The sequence below is a fragment of the Chiroxiphia lanceolata genome, chromosome 4 (genome assembly GCF_009829145.1).
Source record: "Chiroxiphia lanceolata isolate bChiLan1 chromosome 4, bChiLan1.pri, whole genome shotgun sequence".
Classification (NCBI taxonomy): Eukaryota; Metazoa; Chordata; class Aves; order Passeriformes; family Pipridae; genus Chiroxiphia; species Chiroxiphia lanceolata.
Genome location: NC_045640.1, coordinates 56,374,008 through 56,392,618, shown reverse-complemented (window position 1 = coordinate 56,392,618; position 18,611 = coordinate 56,374,008). Strand labels below are relative to the sequence as shown.

At 46.9% G+C, this 18,611-nt stretch overlaps 1 protein-coding gene and 1 long non-coding RNA gene across 2 annotated transcripts; one reads left to right on the top strand and one right to left on the bottom strand.

Annotated features, from left to right (window-relative positions):
* Positions 1–2,072: 2,072 nt before the first annotated feature.
* Positions 2,073–3,549, bottom strand: LOC116785502. The gene is made up of 3 exons (XR_004356568.1): positions 3,524–3,549; positions 2,950–3,116; positions 2,073–2,829 (listed from the first exon to the last, which is right to left on the bottom strand). It is a non-coding gene; the product is annotated as an uncharacterized LOC116785502 (long non-coding RNA).
* A 3,087-nt stretch (positions 3,550–6,636) lies between these two features.
* Positions 6,637–11,963, top strand: LOC116785501 (serine/threonine-protein kinase PAK 3-like). Its single transcript, XM_032685124.1, has 8 exons — positions 6,637–6,677; positions 7,713–7,761; positions 8,256–8,368; positions 8,923–9,040; positions 9,634–9,733; positions 10,029–10,225; positions 10,700–10,837; positions 11,546–11,963. The coding sequence occupies exons 1-8, from the start codon at positions 6,640–6,642 to the stop codon at positions 11,693–11,695; spliced, it is 903 nt and encodes a 300-aa protein (XP_032541015.1). The 5' UTR covers positions 6,637–6,639; the 3' UTR covers positions 11,696–11,963.
* Positions 11,964–18,611: the final 6,648 nt, after the last annotated feature.

The following is an 18,611-nucleotide window of genomic DNA, read 5'->3' as shown; positions in this document are numbered from 1 at the left end:
CACTAATTCAGGTATTGGCATGTGCTTAGAGTCCTTACATAGTACAGGAGAGGGAACTGGGGGTGTGGACCACTGCCAGTGAAAAAAGGACAAGAGCCCAGGATCACCACTGACTCCATTTCTCTGTCATTACAGGGCACTGTGCAGTAGCCTAATTAATGCTGAAAGGTCTATAGAACATCCCTTTCATGTATGTAAAACCCTACCCATGAGCCATAAAACATCCCATAACTTAACTGTGTGCATTCCTCCAGTCCCTGAGAGCACCCAGGCATATTTCAGGCTCCTTGTATTTTGTTTGGTTACACTGATGGTTAGACTGATGTATAGTACCATGTCCTTTTAGACTGAATTAATGGCAATAGCTAATGTTCTGAAAGAGCAAGTACAAAAGGAGGAGCAATTTTACTGTTAATGACCTTGACCTTGATAGTTCTTGTTCCTTTGATTCATTCTTTTGCCTTCCCTCTTCATTCATGTATCTACTGATCCAGAATACACTAAGGTTTTATATAGAGAACCAAGGAACCATAAATGTCAGTTCTTGCCACTTTGCTTCATTTTAGTGTCCCTATAATCTGACATCTTTTGAAGTATGGTCAGTTCTGTCCTTCTACCTTTTTTTTTTTTTTTTTTGGCTGCTGTTGCTGTTTTCATCTCTGTCATGAACCATTCAGAGGAAGGTGAAAACACTGAAATGGAAAAACTTTGAAGGTTTGTGGCAGTTTCTGTAATTGGCTGTTTTTATTTTCATAGTTGCTTGAGAGGCAAAGCTTTGGAAATACTTGGCCTGCATTTGTTTGTCAGAACCATTAAAATATCTGGTATCCTGACCCATTGGAAAGCTCAGAAGGCCATTTTCTGGTTGGAAAATGAAGTTGCATCCATATTTTTTTTCAAGAATAGGTATTCTTCCTGAAGTTTGATGTCAAACTTCCTTCCCTTGCACCCACCCATCCAAAGCTACAGTTCTTCCTCCCATGGCTTCCTTTCAGCATTGATCAGTTCTTTGGCTTACTAGTGAGAGAAAAAAAAGCTAAGGCAGTTTGGCCAGGGAGGAGTAGTACCCACCAGCAGAAACCCATGGCCTCTCTGATGCCATCACGACTGGTGAAGCTCGGACAGAGCTCCGGTGGGATCATGCTGCCACCAGGTGTCAGCTGCAGGCTGTGCCCTGCTCTTAGGCTGGCCACCGCTCTCAGGCAGCAGTGAGCAAAGCTGTGGGAGGTGTGCCCAGAGTCTCCTCCGCTTAGTGACAGAGCTGAACGTTGGGAAGTATCCGGGAGTCCAAGGGACAGACTTCTGGAGTCACACCTACCTTCCCTGAGACAATCCCGAGAGGTAGACAGGACATATGGTACGGAGGATGTGCTATCTTCTCTCCACCTGGCAGAACACAGTAACTCAATGGAGAGGTGGCAACGGTGACAAGTTTCTGCCTGGCACAGCTGGTGCATCTCCTCTGTGACTGCCCTCCCCAGGTGCCCATGGATAATAGGTATGAGGCTCTGCAAGTGCAGCAGAAGAAGGTGGGGATATCTGCTGGAAATCCAGTAGAGTGGAAAGAAAACAGTCCTGGGGGTTTCTGAAGTGTGTGGCATGTAACTTCCTGACAGAGCTGGTGAGTTAGCCAACTAGGGAAGACACCTGCTGGACCTGTTGTTTGTGAACACAGAAGGACTGGTGGGTGCTGTGATGGTTGGAGGCCATCGGGCTCAGCCATCATGAAATCATCATTTTGGATTCTCAGAGAAGGAAGGATTGGGAGCAGCAGAACTCTGGGCTTTGAAGTTTGAGAGTTCTGGGGCTTTTTCATTCCAGCTGGAAGTCTGGAGTGGGTACGCTTGGCTGTGGTGAGGATGATTCTACAGTCTGGTGCAAGAGTAGAGAGTGGCACACTCCCAGCGAGTAAATTTTTTCCTTTTTAATTTATTTTGATTGAGTTTCAAGAACAGGCTGGACAGGGCACTAGTAGGGTCGCCTTCCCTGGAGGGATTTAAAAGACATGTAGATGAGGCACTTGGGGACATGATTTAGTGATAGGCTTGGCAGTGCCAGGTTAATGGTTGCACTCAAGGAGCTTAGAAGTCTTTTCCAGCTGAAAGAACTCTATGAGTCCATGATTCTATCTGCCAGATATAGCTAGTTCCATGTTAACAGCATTAGTTTTACCAAAAAATTTCCTCTTGGTCAGCTCCTGGGGGCTAATTCTTCAACTCCTTTAGCTCCTAGTCCTGATGTGCTAATGCTAACCAAGTCAACTCAGAGAGAAGAATACAGTTAATTCAACTTCTATAAAACAGAGCATTAAAGTGTGTGAACTGATGAGTATTGTTTGCCTGTCGCCTCGTCTCTCCTCTTCAGGACTTTCAGGGGCTTGAAACAGAAAAGAGATTTCCTAAAGAAAGAAAACTGAAGCAGCAAGTTACATCTCACAGGTCTTGCTCTTTGCAGTCCAGGCTTGACTGGTTTAAAAGTGAGAGGAGGACGAGGGTGGAATGATGCTTCCAAACTTTGGAACGCTTATGTTCTTTTTGTTTTCCTAAGCCTGCCTTCCTGTGGCCTGTCCACCACCTGATCTATTTGGTCTCTGCCTCAAAACTCCCTGTTTTGAAGGGACTTGCCCATTTGGGCCCATTGGTTTCCTCCTCCTCCCACCTTCTAAGTTCTCCCACCTTCTCTTTGAACTTGCTTTTCTTTCTGTCTCTCTTTCTTTATGCCCATTACGGCCTGACCTCTGTGGCTCACACATGTGCACAGGGAAGCTCCCAAGGGTGTGACATAGGACCAAAAGGCTTCTTTGAGCTGTCAGAGCACTGCAGCAGCACACTGATAAGAAGGGACAATTAATACCGGATAAGCAAAGCAATTTTTCATCCACAGAATTTCAATGTAAACCTGGGGCTTTCAGCAAGTGCATCACTTTTCAAATGACACCCTCACCTCCACCTGTAAGGTGGAGCCCAAGATTTCCTCCAAGCCTTGGGCACTCTCAGCTTGTTTTCCAAGCCCCTGTGTTCTGTATATTTACAGCACAGAACCTGCAGAGCTACAGGAGCTCAACAAAGAGACCTCCTCAGCAGCTGTGGTACACCCCAGTGTAAGGAGTTGGAGAGCTGAAAGGCAGATTTGTTACCACGCAGTGTTCCCTGGGAAGCTGGAAATCAATTCTATTGGGGTGTGCCTTTGAATCAGACACCAGCGATCATTGCACCAAATGTGTTTGCCTTACTAAGCACTACGAGCCCAGGATAAAGCTTCTAAAGGACACTCTGTTGTCCACCACTAGAGGAGAGTCCCTTGATGTCTGCACTAAATCACCAGGAAAACAAGCTAAGCCTCAAATCCTTATTCCATGGAAGGGTAGAGCTCATTTCCAGAGGAGTTTTGTGCCCTTTCTTTCCTTCCATGGACATTCCTTCCTTTTCTTTTTCAAGCTGGGTCCTGCTTTTAGCTCTAGATTTTGATAGAGACCAATTGCGTCTGATTTTCGTGGGGATGAAATGTCTGCAAGTCATCTCACAGGTAGAGTGGGATCTTGGGGCACATTTGCGGTTTTTGGCTCTTCTAAACCCTCAGTCTTGGGCTTTCCATGTACAGGGCATTCCAGAGCAGCGGGACAGGCTTCCAGTGATAGAGGAGAATTTTCCAGCATTTTTGGGGCATTAGCTGTAGAGAACGTTCAGGGGCTCTGCATACATCTGCAAGCAAAGCTAGAGCAACTGCTGTTGTGATGTCAGTGGAACCGTTGTCCTGGTGCACGGACCGTTGTCCTGGTGCATGGAGTGTTGTCCTGGTGCACGGACCGTTGTCCTCATGCACGGAGTGTTGTCCTGGTGCACGGACCGTTGTCCTCGTGCACGGGAGCCTTCGTGTGCACAGCGTGTTTGGCGTGCTCGTTGCGGGAGGGTGCTCTTCATCGAGGCACTCACCTCCAGCAGGCTGCACTTGGACACCAGGGGTGTCCTTTTCTCCCTTGGCGTGCACAGGCTGTGGAATTCTTGCCCAGCATGGCTAAAAATGTTCAGTCGAGTCTGTGCGCCTTTTGCCAGGTTTTTCCTATGGCCTATGCTTTTATTGTGACCCAGACAACCCTGGCTGCTGACCCATCTAGCAAGTAAGTAGAGGTTTTTTCTAGGTGCAGCCAACCTGGCTTTTGGATCAATGTGTTTTTTTTGCTGTCCCTTAGTGACTGCATTGCCTTTGAAACCAAAATGCCCTTCAGATCCCATGACTTGGTAAAGGCTCATGTCAGGGGGCGTCAGTTCCAAAGGGGTGTCTCCAGCCATTCAAGGGAGGGTGGGCAGCATTTCTAATTGAACCCACAGGGTTCTGTTCCCTACACGGGTTAGTCCATGGCAGTGGAGTCTGTAATTACCTCAGTTGCTGCTTCAGCCAATACAACTTCCCAAATGCAGACTGGCAGAGCTCCTCAGAAGTCCCTCTAAAGACTGTGCAGTTCTCTCCAGTTTTACCCTAAATTCCATCATTAATAGGTGGACGGTGTGACCTGCCACAATGTTTGCTCCAAATAGCTCTTGCTTTGGTGATGAAATGCAAAGTTCTAGAGAGTGTGGGCGAGAATAGGGGAGCACAGGAGGAGAGGACAGCTGCTTTAGCTCTTGGGCAGAACAGAATCAATGACTGTCAAAGGACAATGTGCCTTTTCTTGACCAAGTTTCTCTTTATTTGATTTAGAATAAGAAAAATAGAAACTGCCCTGGCAAAAAAGGGCAGAGAAAACTAGGCCCAAGAAGCTGTAGCAAACAACAGCCTCCTATATTGTGCTCTTCTCTTGCCCACTGTGTGAAAGAACTGTGCTACTTGAAGGGATGTTGTGAAAGAAAAATGCTCTCCATTGGAGTTGACTTTTTTCCATGGGATTCCCCACAACAGCCAGTTTTCTAACATCGCTTCATTTTCCTTTCCCCATTGCAGGTACATATGGTCTTTAGAAACAGAAGACGCATCCTTCGGTGAGCGGCAAAGTAATCCTGAAATTCCTAGCCTTTCAGAATTGATGCAGCAAGCCCTGACCTTTGCCTGTTGCAATCGACTGCCAGCCTTCAAGGCTGAATAAAGTCTTCTTCAGTGTCTTTGCATCAGCAGAAAGGCTTCCCTGGCTGCTTTTTATTTTTCTCTTGGAGGCCTTGGAAGTAGATGACAGTCTGGTTTTTGCAGACAGAAAGTTTCTTGCTGCTTTTAGCCATGGGGGAACAACAGCACAATATGCATTGCTGTCTAATTAGCCCCTTGAACTTAGCTGGAGCAACTTAGAATCCCCTTCCTACCAAAGGTTATGAGTTCTCCTTAGTACAGCTGGAGAGATAGCTGCATAGAAATAAGGTTCTAAATGATAAGTAACTCCCTGTCGCTCACGCTGCTGTCTGTCCACAGAGGAAACTACCTCGAGCTGACCCTCCTCAGGCTCCTTCTCTTTCTTCCCTTTATGAGGATACAGAGGAAGAAGACAACAACGAAGCTCCACCTGTTGTTGCACCAGAGCCTGAACAGCCCAACTCTGTAAGAGCCAGCTTTGCCCCTCATGGCTGAAAATCCTGAGGGCTCGAGTCCTACCATAACAAAGTGTTTCCTCCCCCCCAGCCACTCACAGCTGGAAAATGGGTTCTGAACTTTCAAGTTCAGTCATCGTTTTCCTGGCATTCTGACAGGGAGCGCGAGTTTCTCTCGGTATGGGATGAGAGGTAGCCTTGTGTCTGTAAATGGGCAGAAATTTGGCCCACAGTGTCCGTGCAGCCTCCCTGTCACCAGCGGAGTGAGCGCTCCAAAGGCACAGTTCACAGCCTTGCTGCATGTGGATACCTCGGAGAAACTGTCCCGTGGAGGTCCCTGGCCTCCTCCACGCACTATTTCAGGGGCTAAATCGGCACTTTAAAACTACACCCATAACTTTACATGACCAAAGTTAGGTGAGAAGAGTCCTCTGCAGCTTGGTCGTAGCAAAAGAAGGTCGGTCTCTGGGAAGGGCTGGAACTTAATGCCTGTTCCCTAGAGCTTGAAATACTGATGAGAAGTATCTCTGCAAGCCTCCTTTCTGACACAAACTGATTTCTTGTCACAGACCAATACATGCTCTGGAACAAAATCTTCCACTGCCCTCGAAGCTGCTGCACTGGAAGCCGCTGACAAAGACAACACTCCCACACCTGAGATCACCTACATGAGCACTTCCAGCAGCTCCTGCAGCAGCAACAACTGGCAGCAAGAGACGGTAGAGGAGGACAGCCTAGAGAAACTGAGTATGTCTTCTGCATTTCTTGCCTCAGAGGGCAGTGCTAATGTTCCTAGACGACAAACACTTGCCTTGCTACCTGTTCTTTTCTGTCTCCTCAGAATGTTTCTCCCTCTTTCTCCCAGTTTCCTGTCAACGTAACTCTTCAAGGGACTGTAGAAAACCAGTCTTTGTGGAAGCCATCTGGACTACAGATCTGCCACTCTTCTTCTTCTTCTAGTTATTGTTGTTGTTGTTGTTGCTGTTGTTGTTACCCAACTGACTTCAGCTCACAGCCCCAGGCAGAGGAGCTGCAGGTTCTGACCTGCTGGAGGCTGGTATCGTCATCCTGAAGTGACCATCTTTTCATTTGGTTTTTTCAGGGAGCATTGTAGTGTGGGGATCCTATGAAGCAGTACGTTGAATGGGAAAAAATTGCCAGTGGGTAAGTCTGATCACAGTTCCTTCCACAAAGCCAGGTATTTTGCTGGTGCAAGGTCAGGCAGGAAGCAGACAGGCTCCAAGCATGTTTCAGACGCTGCATTTAGATCCTCCTGCCTCTCAGTGCTGATCCCAATTTAGAACTCTGGTCAGATGGCATCCTCAAAGACAACTGCATGCTGGCAGTGTCTTGCCCGCAGCAAGGAGCAGGACCTGCAAGATCTCCTGTCCTTCAAGTGCCTGGCACCTGTTTGCCTCTTTACCTATGAGAAATGATGTCTCTATGTCTCCAAATAATACAGACAAGGAAAAGAAAGGAGAAAAAAAGTTTCTTGCCAAAAAGAGCAACTGACCCCCTGAGAGCTGTCAGATAACAGTTCTCAGGAACTTCCAATATTTTGCGGGAAAGCATAGTCAGTGGTCAGGAGTATAACCACACCATTTAGAAACAGAAAAAAGAGATAAAAAAGAAACTCTCTTTGTAGTAGACGTAGAAAACATAATTCCATAATAGACCCAATGTCAAGGCAGTTGAGAGGAAAATGCCATCCTGATGATGGCAAATGACCTCAAAGGTGGCTGGGGACGGTTTCCTTACAGGCTGGAGAAAGCCTGTTCTAGATCCTTTCCTCAAATAGCCCTCACATTGTTCAGGCTTCTCAGAATGGGGTGTTGCCTGAGATTGGCAGAGACCTTCAGAGGAGGGACTGAGAACAAAGCAGTAAGATGGTCGGAGCCTCAGCAAGGGCCAAATGGAAAAAGAGGAATATATTACTTCAGGTTTTTGTGGACATGCTCCCCCACCTTAGAGAGGGGTCGGAATTAAATTAATCTGGGCTGTACACTTGAGATTTGTTCCAGCCCTTCATGTTGCACCCAAGTTTTCTCGTGGATACCCTGCATGGCACAGGGCCGGTAGGCTGCTCTGCTCTTGGCTGAAGCATCCATGGAGACAGGTGTTTTAGAAACACTCCAGGCAGCAGACATCTCCTGTCTGGGCTGGCTTTCATTCCCTTCTTCGTTGCTGTTTTCTTTCTAGTGGCTTCGGAACAGTCTATGCAGCAACCGACACTGCCACAGGAGGAGAGGTAAGTGTCAACATTCCCAGCAGATTTTGCAGCTCTGAAGTGCTTTCAATTCTGGGGAGAGCTACGGCTGGAGCTTTGGGTCCCCAGCACATCTTTCCTGCAAAGGCTGTTCCTCTGAAGCGCAGACTAGTGCCAGCCTACCAAATCCATTTGGGACAGCTCTTTGGGGCTACAGCTTCAGACTTCTGAAATTGCATTTCTGGCTGTCAGCAAATACCTCTGAATCTTCTGGGGAGTTTCTCATCCTCATGCACTGCTGGGCTTTGCAACTGGGCTTGGATAGAGGTCTGTGAGGGATCAAAAACCCTAAGCCCTGCTCCTAACCCGGAGCATATCCAGAAAATGCCAGAGAGCATGTTCTTTCTTTTTCAATCCAGGAAACAATTACAAATCTCAACTGTGTTCAAGAGTGTTCTTTAGAGCTGCCAAATCAAAATTTGGTCTGATCTTGTGCAAGAGACTTCCCAAGTTAATGGCTTTCAATGTCATTTTAGGTGGCCATAAAGCAAGTGTGTCTCCAAAAACAGCTCAAAAAGGAACAAATTGTCGATGAGCTCATTATCATGAGGGACAACAAGCATCCAAATATTGTTAACTATTTAGACAGGTAAGTAGTTCGGGTATGATCATGTGACTGTTCCTTTACAGACTGCAAGCCAAAGGTTAAAAGAACCCCCTTTGGTCTCTGGCAGAGAAGTCAGCTTTTTAGTATTATTTTTTATCTATTCCTATACAAGGGATGGGAGGAGAGTGCATTTTGTCTGCATTCATCTTTTCTGGCATGCATTGTTTCAAGTCATCCCTATCTTCCTAAAACAACAGCCTGGAAGTTCATTACTTCCAGATTGGGTTTGCTGTTTGTTTGGGGTGTCTTTTAAGTTAATCAATTATTCTGTCTCATGACAACTGATGATAAATCATCATAGAAATTATTCCCTGCATTTTTCACTCCCTTGCCATCTGAGACATCTCCGTGTTCACAGATGTGCCTTTCTCACTTAGACTACACAGATTCCAAGGAGTGTATAGCCTAGGAGGAATGTCTCTGCATTTTATTCTGTGTTCATTCCTGAGTCTTCCAAGAACACAAATCGACTTCAGTCTTTTAAGTAGGGTAATTTAGCTATGCCCATTCTCCATGCCATTGTTTTCTTCTTTCAGCTACCTGGTTAGAGATAAACTGTGGATAGTGATGGAATACCTAGACGGAGGCTCCTTAAGAACTGTTGTTAATGAAATATGCATGAGTGAAGGAATGATGGCAGCTGTCTCTCGAGAGGTAAGGGATGCCACTGGTGCTTCCAATTGTTTGGGCAGGCTGGGACTTCTAAACAAGCAGCAAGAACAGGAGTGATTTCATGTTTGGAGCTTTGTTTCCGTGTTGCTTTTCCAATACGGAGAAGAAAGAGCATCTTCAGTGAATGGCCTGCCACTACAACTCTTGCTGTACCCTCTCTCTTTTTTCTTATTTGATTTACTATTCCCAACTTTGCCAAATCATTTGCCTGGAGCCTCTCCCTACTGCATTCCCTGCCTGTAAGTGCAAACATGCTGGTGGCAGAATTTTATACTAACAGCAAAGAAAAACAGAAACTCATTTGTCACAGTCCTCAGATGAAAGGGAGAGCATTCCACCCAACATGGTGTGTAACAACAATTGCCATTTCTCTTTCCAAACCTCCAAAGGGAATGTGCCTTCCCTTAGAAAGTTTACTAGTGCGGAGGCAGCAGCAAGCTCTTCCTCTTGACACCACCATGGTCTGCCAGTCCTCACCGTTCACCTAGAACTGAAATCTTTAAAGCCATTGCCTTTCTTGGGTGATGAAATTGGGTCATTCATTTTTACTCTCCTGTTTCTCTTTTCTCTCTCAGTGCCTGCAAGCACTGGCGTTCCTCCATTGCCACCAAGTGATCCACAGGGATCTCAAAGGCGATAACATTCTTCTTGGAATGGATGGATCCGTCAAGTTGGGTAGGTGTTCTTCCTCAGCCGTGCTCTTCCCGGCATGCGGCGCGTGGGGCTGCTGGAGACTGCCTGCCAGTTCCCAAAAAGCAATGCCTGTGGCAGTGCAGGGAGCACTGCTACAAGCTGAGAGCACACTTGCAACGTGCAGAGAGGAACAAGGTGTCCTTGGCTACAGCCCTGAGGAAACAGAGCATGGCCGCTTTTCCTGCTAGATCCAGCCTCCTCAGGCTTCTAGTGGGCAATTCTTGCACTTGGCTTCATGACCCAGGCTGGCTTTCATGATACTGGCTTTTGTCCTCAGCTGATTTTGGTCTCGCTGCTCGCATCACACCTGAGCAGAGCAAACGAAGCTCAGTCGTCGGCACAGCGCATTGGATGGCCCCCGAATATCTAACGAAAGAGGAATACGGACCCAAAGTGGATATTTGGGCACTGGGCATCACAGTGATAGAAATGCTGGAAGGAGAACCTCCTTATTTTTGGGAGCTACCTCACAGGGTAAGGTGCAAATACTACCAGATAACCACTGTCTTTCTCATCTGTCCCATGGTTTGCCTCCCATGAGAAAAAATACCATTCCCACCAGCTTCAACTAGTTCAACCAAGGCCAAGGCAACAAAAAAAAGGCCCCAGAGCACATCCACATCTGCTATAGCTTTAGTTGTGTCACTCTTGAAAATAACCTGTAAAGCTTGTCAAGTCCATCCTCAGAGAAGCAAACTGTGCTTTTGCTGATGTGCTTTTCCTCCTAACTTGGTCAGCCAATGAAATCAGCTGTCAAGGCAAGATCATTTGCATGTTGGAAGAACTGTGGCTGCACTGGGGCCTTTTTCTTGGTGTCGAAAAAGCATTTTGAACCCTCTGCCCAGGAAGAAACTGCCACTGGAAGATGGAGCGTCAAAAATGGGGTCTGTGGGAGCAGTTAGGCAGATGAAAGAAAGAGGTAAAGTCCCGTGTTTCCTTTTCCTCCAGGCCCTGCAGCTCATCATTTCAAAGGGGATACCGGAGCTGCAAAACCGCGAGAAACTGTCCCCTGCATTGCAGGACTTTCTGAAACGCTGCTTGCAGGCAGACGAGGACAGTCGATGGTCTGCTGAGCAACTTCTGCAGGTAAAATGCAAAGTGGCTGCCAGTGACACAACTGTCCCATGCATCGGTGTTCTCGTCTGCTAAACTCCAAGGCATCAGGTGCCCCCACCTCGCATTAATCCCCACAAGTGCTCTGTCCTCTGATCAGTTTGGTGGCCCTGGTTTGGATCTAAGGGAGCATGTTCAGTTTTCTCTGGTTCCTAATGCCAGGAACGCAGCCCTGAAATGCTGCTGCTGGTGGAGGAACCCAATAAAATCAGTGCCTGCCAAGTGGTCCAAGAACTTGGCTGTGGGAAGGAAGGGGCTGGGGGGAGCTCCCCGTGAGCCCAGATCCTACTGGGATAAACATTTCTTGGTGACCTTGAGTTTCCCAAAGAGCAGCTTATGCTCCTCATCTTTTTTGACTCCTAGAATAGCCCATGTCTTTAGGAAAGAGGAACCTAAGTAAGTATTTTGAGTTTCCTGAAAGGACCAAAGCCCTGGGACAGCAAGCAGCATTCCCACAGCCCTGGCAGGGCAAATATCCCATCCAGCTTGACAAAGGGGTTAATAGGATTATGGGCCACGTCTGCCTGTCATAACAAGGTCCGGGACATGAAGACAGAGGTGCAGATGGTCCCCTCAGTCCTATTTCTGCACATTTCTGGTAACCCGAGGAACACTGCTTGAGCTCGTGAGGAACTGAGTTTGGAAAGTAATGGCTCATTTCTCTTCTTTTCCTTTGGGCAGCATCCATTTTTACTCTCAGCCATGCCCCTCTCCGGCCTGACAACTCTGATCAATGCAGCGAGGCAGCTGAGGGAGGCCAGCAGACAGAGGAAGGGTTTTGGGATGCCTTCCTTCAGTTCCAGCGATGGGTGGAACTCAGAACAAAACTGAAGGAGCCTCATCCCCAGTGTATACCCTGGGGGAGTTACACAGAACAGGGGTCGCTTAGGAGTCGATTAGGGCACAGGGCATCACCACCAGCAGGTGGTGAGCAACTGGATTGTACATTGCTTGTTTTGCTTGGCTTTCATCTCTTTCTCCGTTTTACTACTGTTACAATTAGGATTTGCATTAGTATTACTATTAGTGTTTGTATTAGTATTAGTGTTAGTATTACTATTTGGATTCATGTTGGATTTTACTCCGTTTCAATTATTAAACTTTTTATCTCAACATACAAGTTTTACTTCTGATTTCCCTCCCTGTTCCACTGGAGAGGGGGATGGGGATGGGGTTGTGGATGGGGATGGGGATTGGGATGAGGATGGGCATGGGGATGGGGATGGGGATGGGGATGGGGGGGAGCAAGCGGCTGTGTGGTGCTTACTTACCAGCCCAGCTGGTAACGTAAACCACAACACTTCACCAGCACATAAATCTTCAACAAGTCCAACTATTCTGTCACCTTTTCTTCAAATGAGATTTACAATCTTGGTATCATAAAAATCACCATCAACACACCTGTGATTCATGTAATTCAGTTATGCACACACTGCACTGAGAAGTCCACTTACTATTTTTAAACTTGGTCCTCCTTAATTTCACTGTGCTCAGTTTGTTTGGCCTACTAGTTAGAAGAAAAAAGATAAGTATAAGGCATTCCCTAGCATTAACGATTTCACAGGATCAGAGAGTTGTACAATATCCCAAGTTGGAAGGGACCTACAAGGATTGAGTCCAACTCCTGGCCCCCCACAGGACAGCCCCAAGAATCACACCATGTGCCTGAGAGCATAGTTCAAATGCTTCTTGAACTCTGTCACAATTGGGGCCGTGACCACTTCCCCGGGGAGTCTGTTCCAGTGCCCAGTCACCCTCAGGGGGTAGAACCTTTGCCTGATATCCAACCTAAACCTGCCCTGACACAGCTTCGTGTCATTCCCTCGGGACCTCTCACTGGTCACCACACAGATCAGTCCCTGCCCCTCTGCTTCCCCTCACCAGGAAGTTGTGGACCACAATGAGGTCTCCCCTCAGGCTTCTCTTCCCCAGGACGAACAAGCCAAGTGACCTCCCCGGCTCCTCCTAAGGCTTCCCCTCAAGGCCCCCCCACCATCCTCCTGGGCCTCCTTTGGACACTCGCCAAGAACTTTATATCTCCCTTCTAGTGGTCACCCACAAGCTGAGGCTGCACCAGCACAGAGGGGAGCAGGACAATCACCTCCCTCCACCAGCTGGCAATGCTGTGCCTGATGCACACATACCTCTATTTGATGATAAACCCTTCCCAGCAGTTGAGGGGGAACTGAAATCAAACTATTTAGGCAAATTCCGCTGTCACTTCCACCTCTGAAACCTTTTGGGTTGTTTTCGTTGGTTGGTGTTTGTGTTTCTGTTTTGGTTGGTTTGTTTGTTTCTTTGATCGAGTTCCCAACCTGCTTTTCACCTCACAGTACCCTGTGAAACAAATGGCCTTCGGACACGGACCGGGCACAGGACCCGGGCACAGCCTGGAGCTGGCTCTCCCGCTGGCTCTGCCTGGGCCAGCAGGGACCCGGGCCGGGGCAGAAATTCCCGGCGCTGCCTGAGGCCAGCGACGGCCGCGCACAAGGCAGCGACGGCGGAGGAGGAGACCTTCCTGAAGAAGTCCCGGCTCCCTCGGGCTGAGCCGTGCCAGCCCGGCATCCCAGCCGCTGCCCCGCCGGACAACACCGTGTTCTCAAAAAGCAATGGACACCGTCAGCATTTAGGCAAGAACACACCCGTAGTACTTGTTTTGGCACAAACCCAGCCTACACATCAGCGCAGTGACTGAATCAGCTTTATGGCCGGGAACGGCAGTTTAAATACAGCATGGAAATCGTAACACGTGACCTCTCAACCAATCATATTCGAGTACTCTACTGCGCATGTCCAACAGAGTACCAAAGACTACGACTCCCATGATGCCTTGCAGCAACCTTTCTGTACTAGGAATCCCTACAGAAACTCCTTCCCCAGAGATGCTTGCTGCCTTCACACAGAAACACTGAATTTTTAGCGTTATACGGGACCTCGGGAGATTCTCTTGTCCAACCCCCTGCCAAGACAGGGTCCCCCACAGCAGACTACATGGCAACATGTCCTGGTGGGTTTTGATGTCTCCAGAGAGGGAGACTCCACGACCTCCCTCGGCAGCCTGCTCCAGTGCTCTGCCACCCTCAACATAAAGAAGTTTTTTCTCATGTTGGAGTGAAACATTCGTGGTTTAATTTATGGCCGTTGCTTCTTCTCCTGTTGCTGGGCACCACTGCCGAGTCAGGCACCATCCTCTAGGCACCCACCTTTGAGATTTTTATATGCATAAATGAGATCCCCTCTCAGTCTTCTCGAGACTAAACAGCCCCAGCTCCCACAGTCTCTCCTCAGAAGACAGATGCTCCAGACTCATCGTCATCTTCACCTCAAGCGATGCTGCAGCCTCTGCTTGTTCTGAACTATAGCAGGAGACTGCCTGGTGTTATAAGAAGAAAGCAAGAGAAGACAATTCCAGCTGCATTTCAAAAAGATCAAACACTGCTTCTCCTTCTGGCTGGCAGCTGTTGACTGTAAGGAATCTGTCTTCACGAGGAGAAATGACATTTAGTCAGAGCATCAGGAAAATGTAACATATATAGAGTCACCTGTCCTTCAGCATGGAAAAAATCAAATAAAAAGGAATGTATTACAGCATAGGATAAAGCAGTATAGAATAAAGACAGGTCTTGCTGCACAGGGCATCGTTTCCCAAACAACATCTTCACATGTAAGAATACCACCTCCAAAACAGACTTCTTTTTTGTGCATAGCAATTGCTGATCAGCAATAAATGGCTGCCTGCTCTTTCCACTCAGCCACCCAAGGACCTCGGAAGGCAAGAGATTGTAGCTAGTGTGGTCAACTGGTCCGGCATTTGCACAGTCATTTCAGGTCAGCCTTACCAGGATGCCCTGTGATCTTCAGGGGAGAAAGTGCGTGCCGAAACAGTGCTTGCAGAGTACTTCCTCTGAAGAACTGATGTGCTCCCGTTTTCCCTGGTTTGGGGGCAGTGTTGCTGCACTCCCAGCCTTCAGAAGCCACGCAGCCTTGCTCTTGGAGAATCATCCCCTAAGGCACCAGACAGTGAGAGCGGGGGCTTTGTCTGCCAAAGGAAACCCCCGTGTTTCCTTTCATTAAGTGTAAACACGCCACTTGCAAGTGCCTTTCTGCAGCTAAGTGCTCAGAAGAGGTGAAGGTTCTAAAGAAAGCTGAAACTTCACAGGTGGGAATTGTGGGAGCAATTCCCAGGAGTGAATGCCTTTTGCTGCATGTGATGATAACTAGCCACCTAACGACTTCTCATAAAAATTAAATGCCAAGTCTCCTGGAGAGGAGAGGGAGCAAATCCATGGTGTTTGTGACAAAACTGTGAGATTTGGCAACATTGCCAACTGCTGTGTTGATAATTGGTAGGTCTTGCTCTGCAGGTGGGATCCAGGCTGCAATCCAGGCAGATGTGCCCTGCAAATATGGACATGCATTGCAGGGAGACTGGAGTGGTGTAACTGCTGTTCTCTTGATGCTGATGTTGTAAAAGGCACCTGCTTGGGCTGATGACTTGCTGTGCTAAGAGATCTGAAGCTGTGCTGTGAAGGTGGAGCCTTCAATCTCTTTTTGTATGCTTTGTGATGCAACTCTTGGGGAAGAAGGTGAAAGACCAACATCACACCTTACACAGCAGTCTATGGCTTCACTAGCAACACTTGCACTCTCCAGGAAAAATTACTTTGCTCACTTGTGAGAAATAGAAGATCTTTTGCTTCTAGAAGCAGAGATGTGGCCCTGAGGTGCTGAAATCCTGCCTGTCTCATTTGAAGTGCTACATGCAACTTGACTCCCTGGAAAGGAAAAGGGAAGAGTAAAAGCATGATGGAAACTGTAACTCCAAGACTCTCTTGAAAATGATACTGAATCACAAGCATCCTTTCTTTGTCAGTCCTAGAGGGGAGACTTTAGAAGTTGCATGAATTTTCAAACATCCCCAAAGACAGGGCCAGGTTGTGTCCAGATTCTCAAGACTCCTTCAGAACTGGCACTTCCACAGGAGCAGAAAAAATACTTGGACACAAAGCGCTCATGCTACAGAAGCCATTGTAGCACTGAGCTTTGTACACTTGTGACAACCTGTTTGCTTTTTCACAGCCATCAATACAGGGATGAGGGTCCTCACGTGGCTCCTTCAGGAGCACACTGATTAGCAGCACACAGTCCTAACTGTAGATTCCTCTTGCCTAAAACCACAGGAATATTCTACACACTGGGAGGACAGCTGCTTCTCTTGTGGTCTCTGTGCTGATGTACAGAGATGTACAGATGGAAAAGTGAGGATAGGCTAACAGGGCATAACACATGTACACACGTATGCAGGTATGTGTACACTATATATACATGTAATAGATGTACATAACACACATGTATACATATAACTGAGTATAACTTATGTACACACATCTGCAGGTTCACAGATGCACAGTAAGGCAGTTCTGTTGCTCTCAACACAATTCAATCCTCACACGCCGCTCGCAAGAACCACGGCGCAGAGAACACAAGCCCTTGCCAAAGCTGATCTCTCTATGCAAGCACAGAAATACCACAGAATTTAGGCATGGATGTTTATAGCAAAATTTGTCAAAAGCTAATCGAATATCTACAGTGATGCACACTTCAAACTGTGCTAAACAGAATCACTCCGGGGGAAACCATGACTTCTAGGTGAGTAATTTGGCCACCACAAAACAGCCAGCAAGAGCAGAAAATGTGCTGCAGTAAACGTACAAATTGCAAAGCACGTTCTTGATGAAGTTTGATGAAGCCCTGTGTCAGATAATTGGCTGGTGGCTTCTAGTGAAAGATTTCTAGTGCATTTATTTCCTGGCTGGTTCACAACAGCAGAAAGATGTCCTGCCAATGCTCATTTGAAAGACTTAGACACCTTCATGCTGTCAGACATGCTTCCTAGTATATATAGGGATGAATTTCCTTTGTGTCTTTAAATTGCGCTTATTCTTTGGACAAAAGGGAGGAATATGCTCAAAGCTGTGCCTGTGGGTCCCCTCACCTTGCAGAGGAACTAAGTATGAATGGCATGTCAGTGGGGTTGACCTTCCTACCTTGGATTCCATTTTTTTTACACTTCTCTTTTTTTCTTCTTTTCTACCTTTTCCCACTGCTTTTCCCTCTGCTTGTCCTAACTGTGAGAGGGGCAGAAAATTTTCAGAACTTTTTCTCATGCATTTCATAGGTTGCTCTTTTCTTATCCCATTCCTAATGTTTACCATATATTTTGTATTTACAGGATTTTATTAAGGTCTTGGCAAATTTGACATTTACGAGCTCAAGGACCTGCTTCTAACCTCTACCTTTACCTGCCTTGTCTTTTAGAAGAAAGTAATGTCAGGCTTTCCACCCTTCACTGTGAGTGTCTTTTGAAAATTAAAATGTGCTGGTTTTGCAAAGACAGAATGTACTGCAAAAGGGATCCTAATTCCCAACTTGTAGATAAATGGAGCAAAGCAAAACCACACCAAAGGTTCTCAAGGTGTAGAATAAAGCCTCTCTCACTTTTAGAACTCTAGATTGCTGCAGTGAACGTTTCAAAAGGCATGTGACTATAAACCTGCTTATTAATTTTAGACTAAATGTAACACAATCTATCATGTAGCCATAAAGAACAGGACTAATTTTGGAGTTACATTTTTATTTTAAATTAACAAATCTGTAAATCTTCAGAGATACTGTTTGTGATCTCCACATTTCCTTGCTGAATTCAGGTGTATTCTTAAAAACAAGTGGACAGGTTCTTTTGTGGGTTTGCTTGTGGAGCTTACATCTGGTCACAGAGACACACGGTTTGATCTCTCTGGACAGATTTAGGACAGGTTTGTGAAGAAAAACAGTACCTACTTCCATCTCAATACATTTCCAGTATTGCACCTCATTCCAGAGATGGCTTAAGGTCTGTGGGGACCAAAGTCTGGGCCCTGGTTTTGCAATGGTCCTGTGGTGCGATTTGCACATAAGATCACAAGGTTTGGACCTTATTGTCTCTAAATCCAATCCTCTCCGATCCAGTTTCTGCTACTTCCTTTTTTCTCTTTACTTCAGCTTTTTCTCTCTTCTTCGTTTCTTGAGCATTTGAACTTCTTAATCTTTTTCCCCTTCTTTTTCCATCAGGCACTCCACTGATGGAAACATACCCCAACTTTTATTCTTCCACAAAAGATGGAGGAACAGTCTGAGCAAGTTACGGTCTGTTTCACATGGGGAAGGGAATGAAGCCACCCCAGGCAGTGCTCCAAGAAAGACTGGAGCCACCAGATACGTGGGAACTTTTCAAAGCACAAAGGCAGAACGAGGGAAGGCACCCACTGGACCTGTTGTTTGTGAACAGAGAAGGACTGGTGGGTGCTGTGATGGTTGGAGGCCATCGGGCTCAGCCATCATGAAATCATCATTTTGGATTCTCAGAGAAGGAAGGATTGGGAGCAGCAGAACTCTGGGCTTTGAAGTTTGAGAGTTCTGGGGCTTTTTCATTCCAGCTGGAAGTCCGGAGTGGGTACACTTGTCTGTGGCGAGGATGATTCTACAGTCTGCTGCAAGAGTAGAAAGCGGCACACTCCCAGCGAGTAGATTTTTCCTTTTTAATTTATTTTGATTGACTTTCAAGAACAGGCTGGACAGGGCACTGGCAGGGTTGCCTTCCCTGGAGGCATTTAAAAGACATGTAGATGAGGCACTTGGGGAAACGGTGGGCTTGGCAGTGCCAGGTTAAAGTGTGTGAACTGATAACATGAGTATTGTTTGCGTGTCA

Bases quoted from the DNA above. Each gene is read 5' to 3' on its own strand.
- LOC116785501 (XM_032685124.1), top strand. From the start codon at position 6,640: ATGAAGCAGTACGTTGAATGGGAAAAAATTGCCAGTGG. The intron at 10,226-10,699 runs GTAAGGTGCAAA...CTTTTCCTCCAG, and splicing joins TTTGGGAGCTACCTCACAGG to GCCCTGCAGCTCATCATTTC. The intron at 10,838-11,545 runs GTAAAATGCAAA...TCCTTTGGGCAG, and splicing joins CTGCTGAGCAACTTCTGCAG to CATCCATTTTTACTCTCAGC.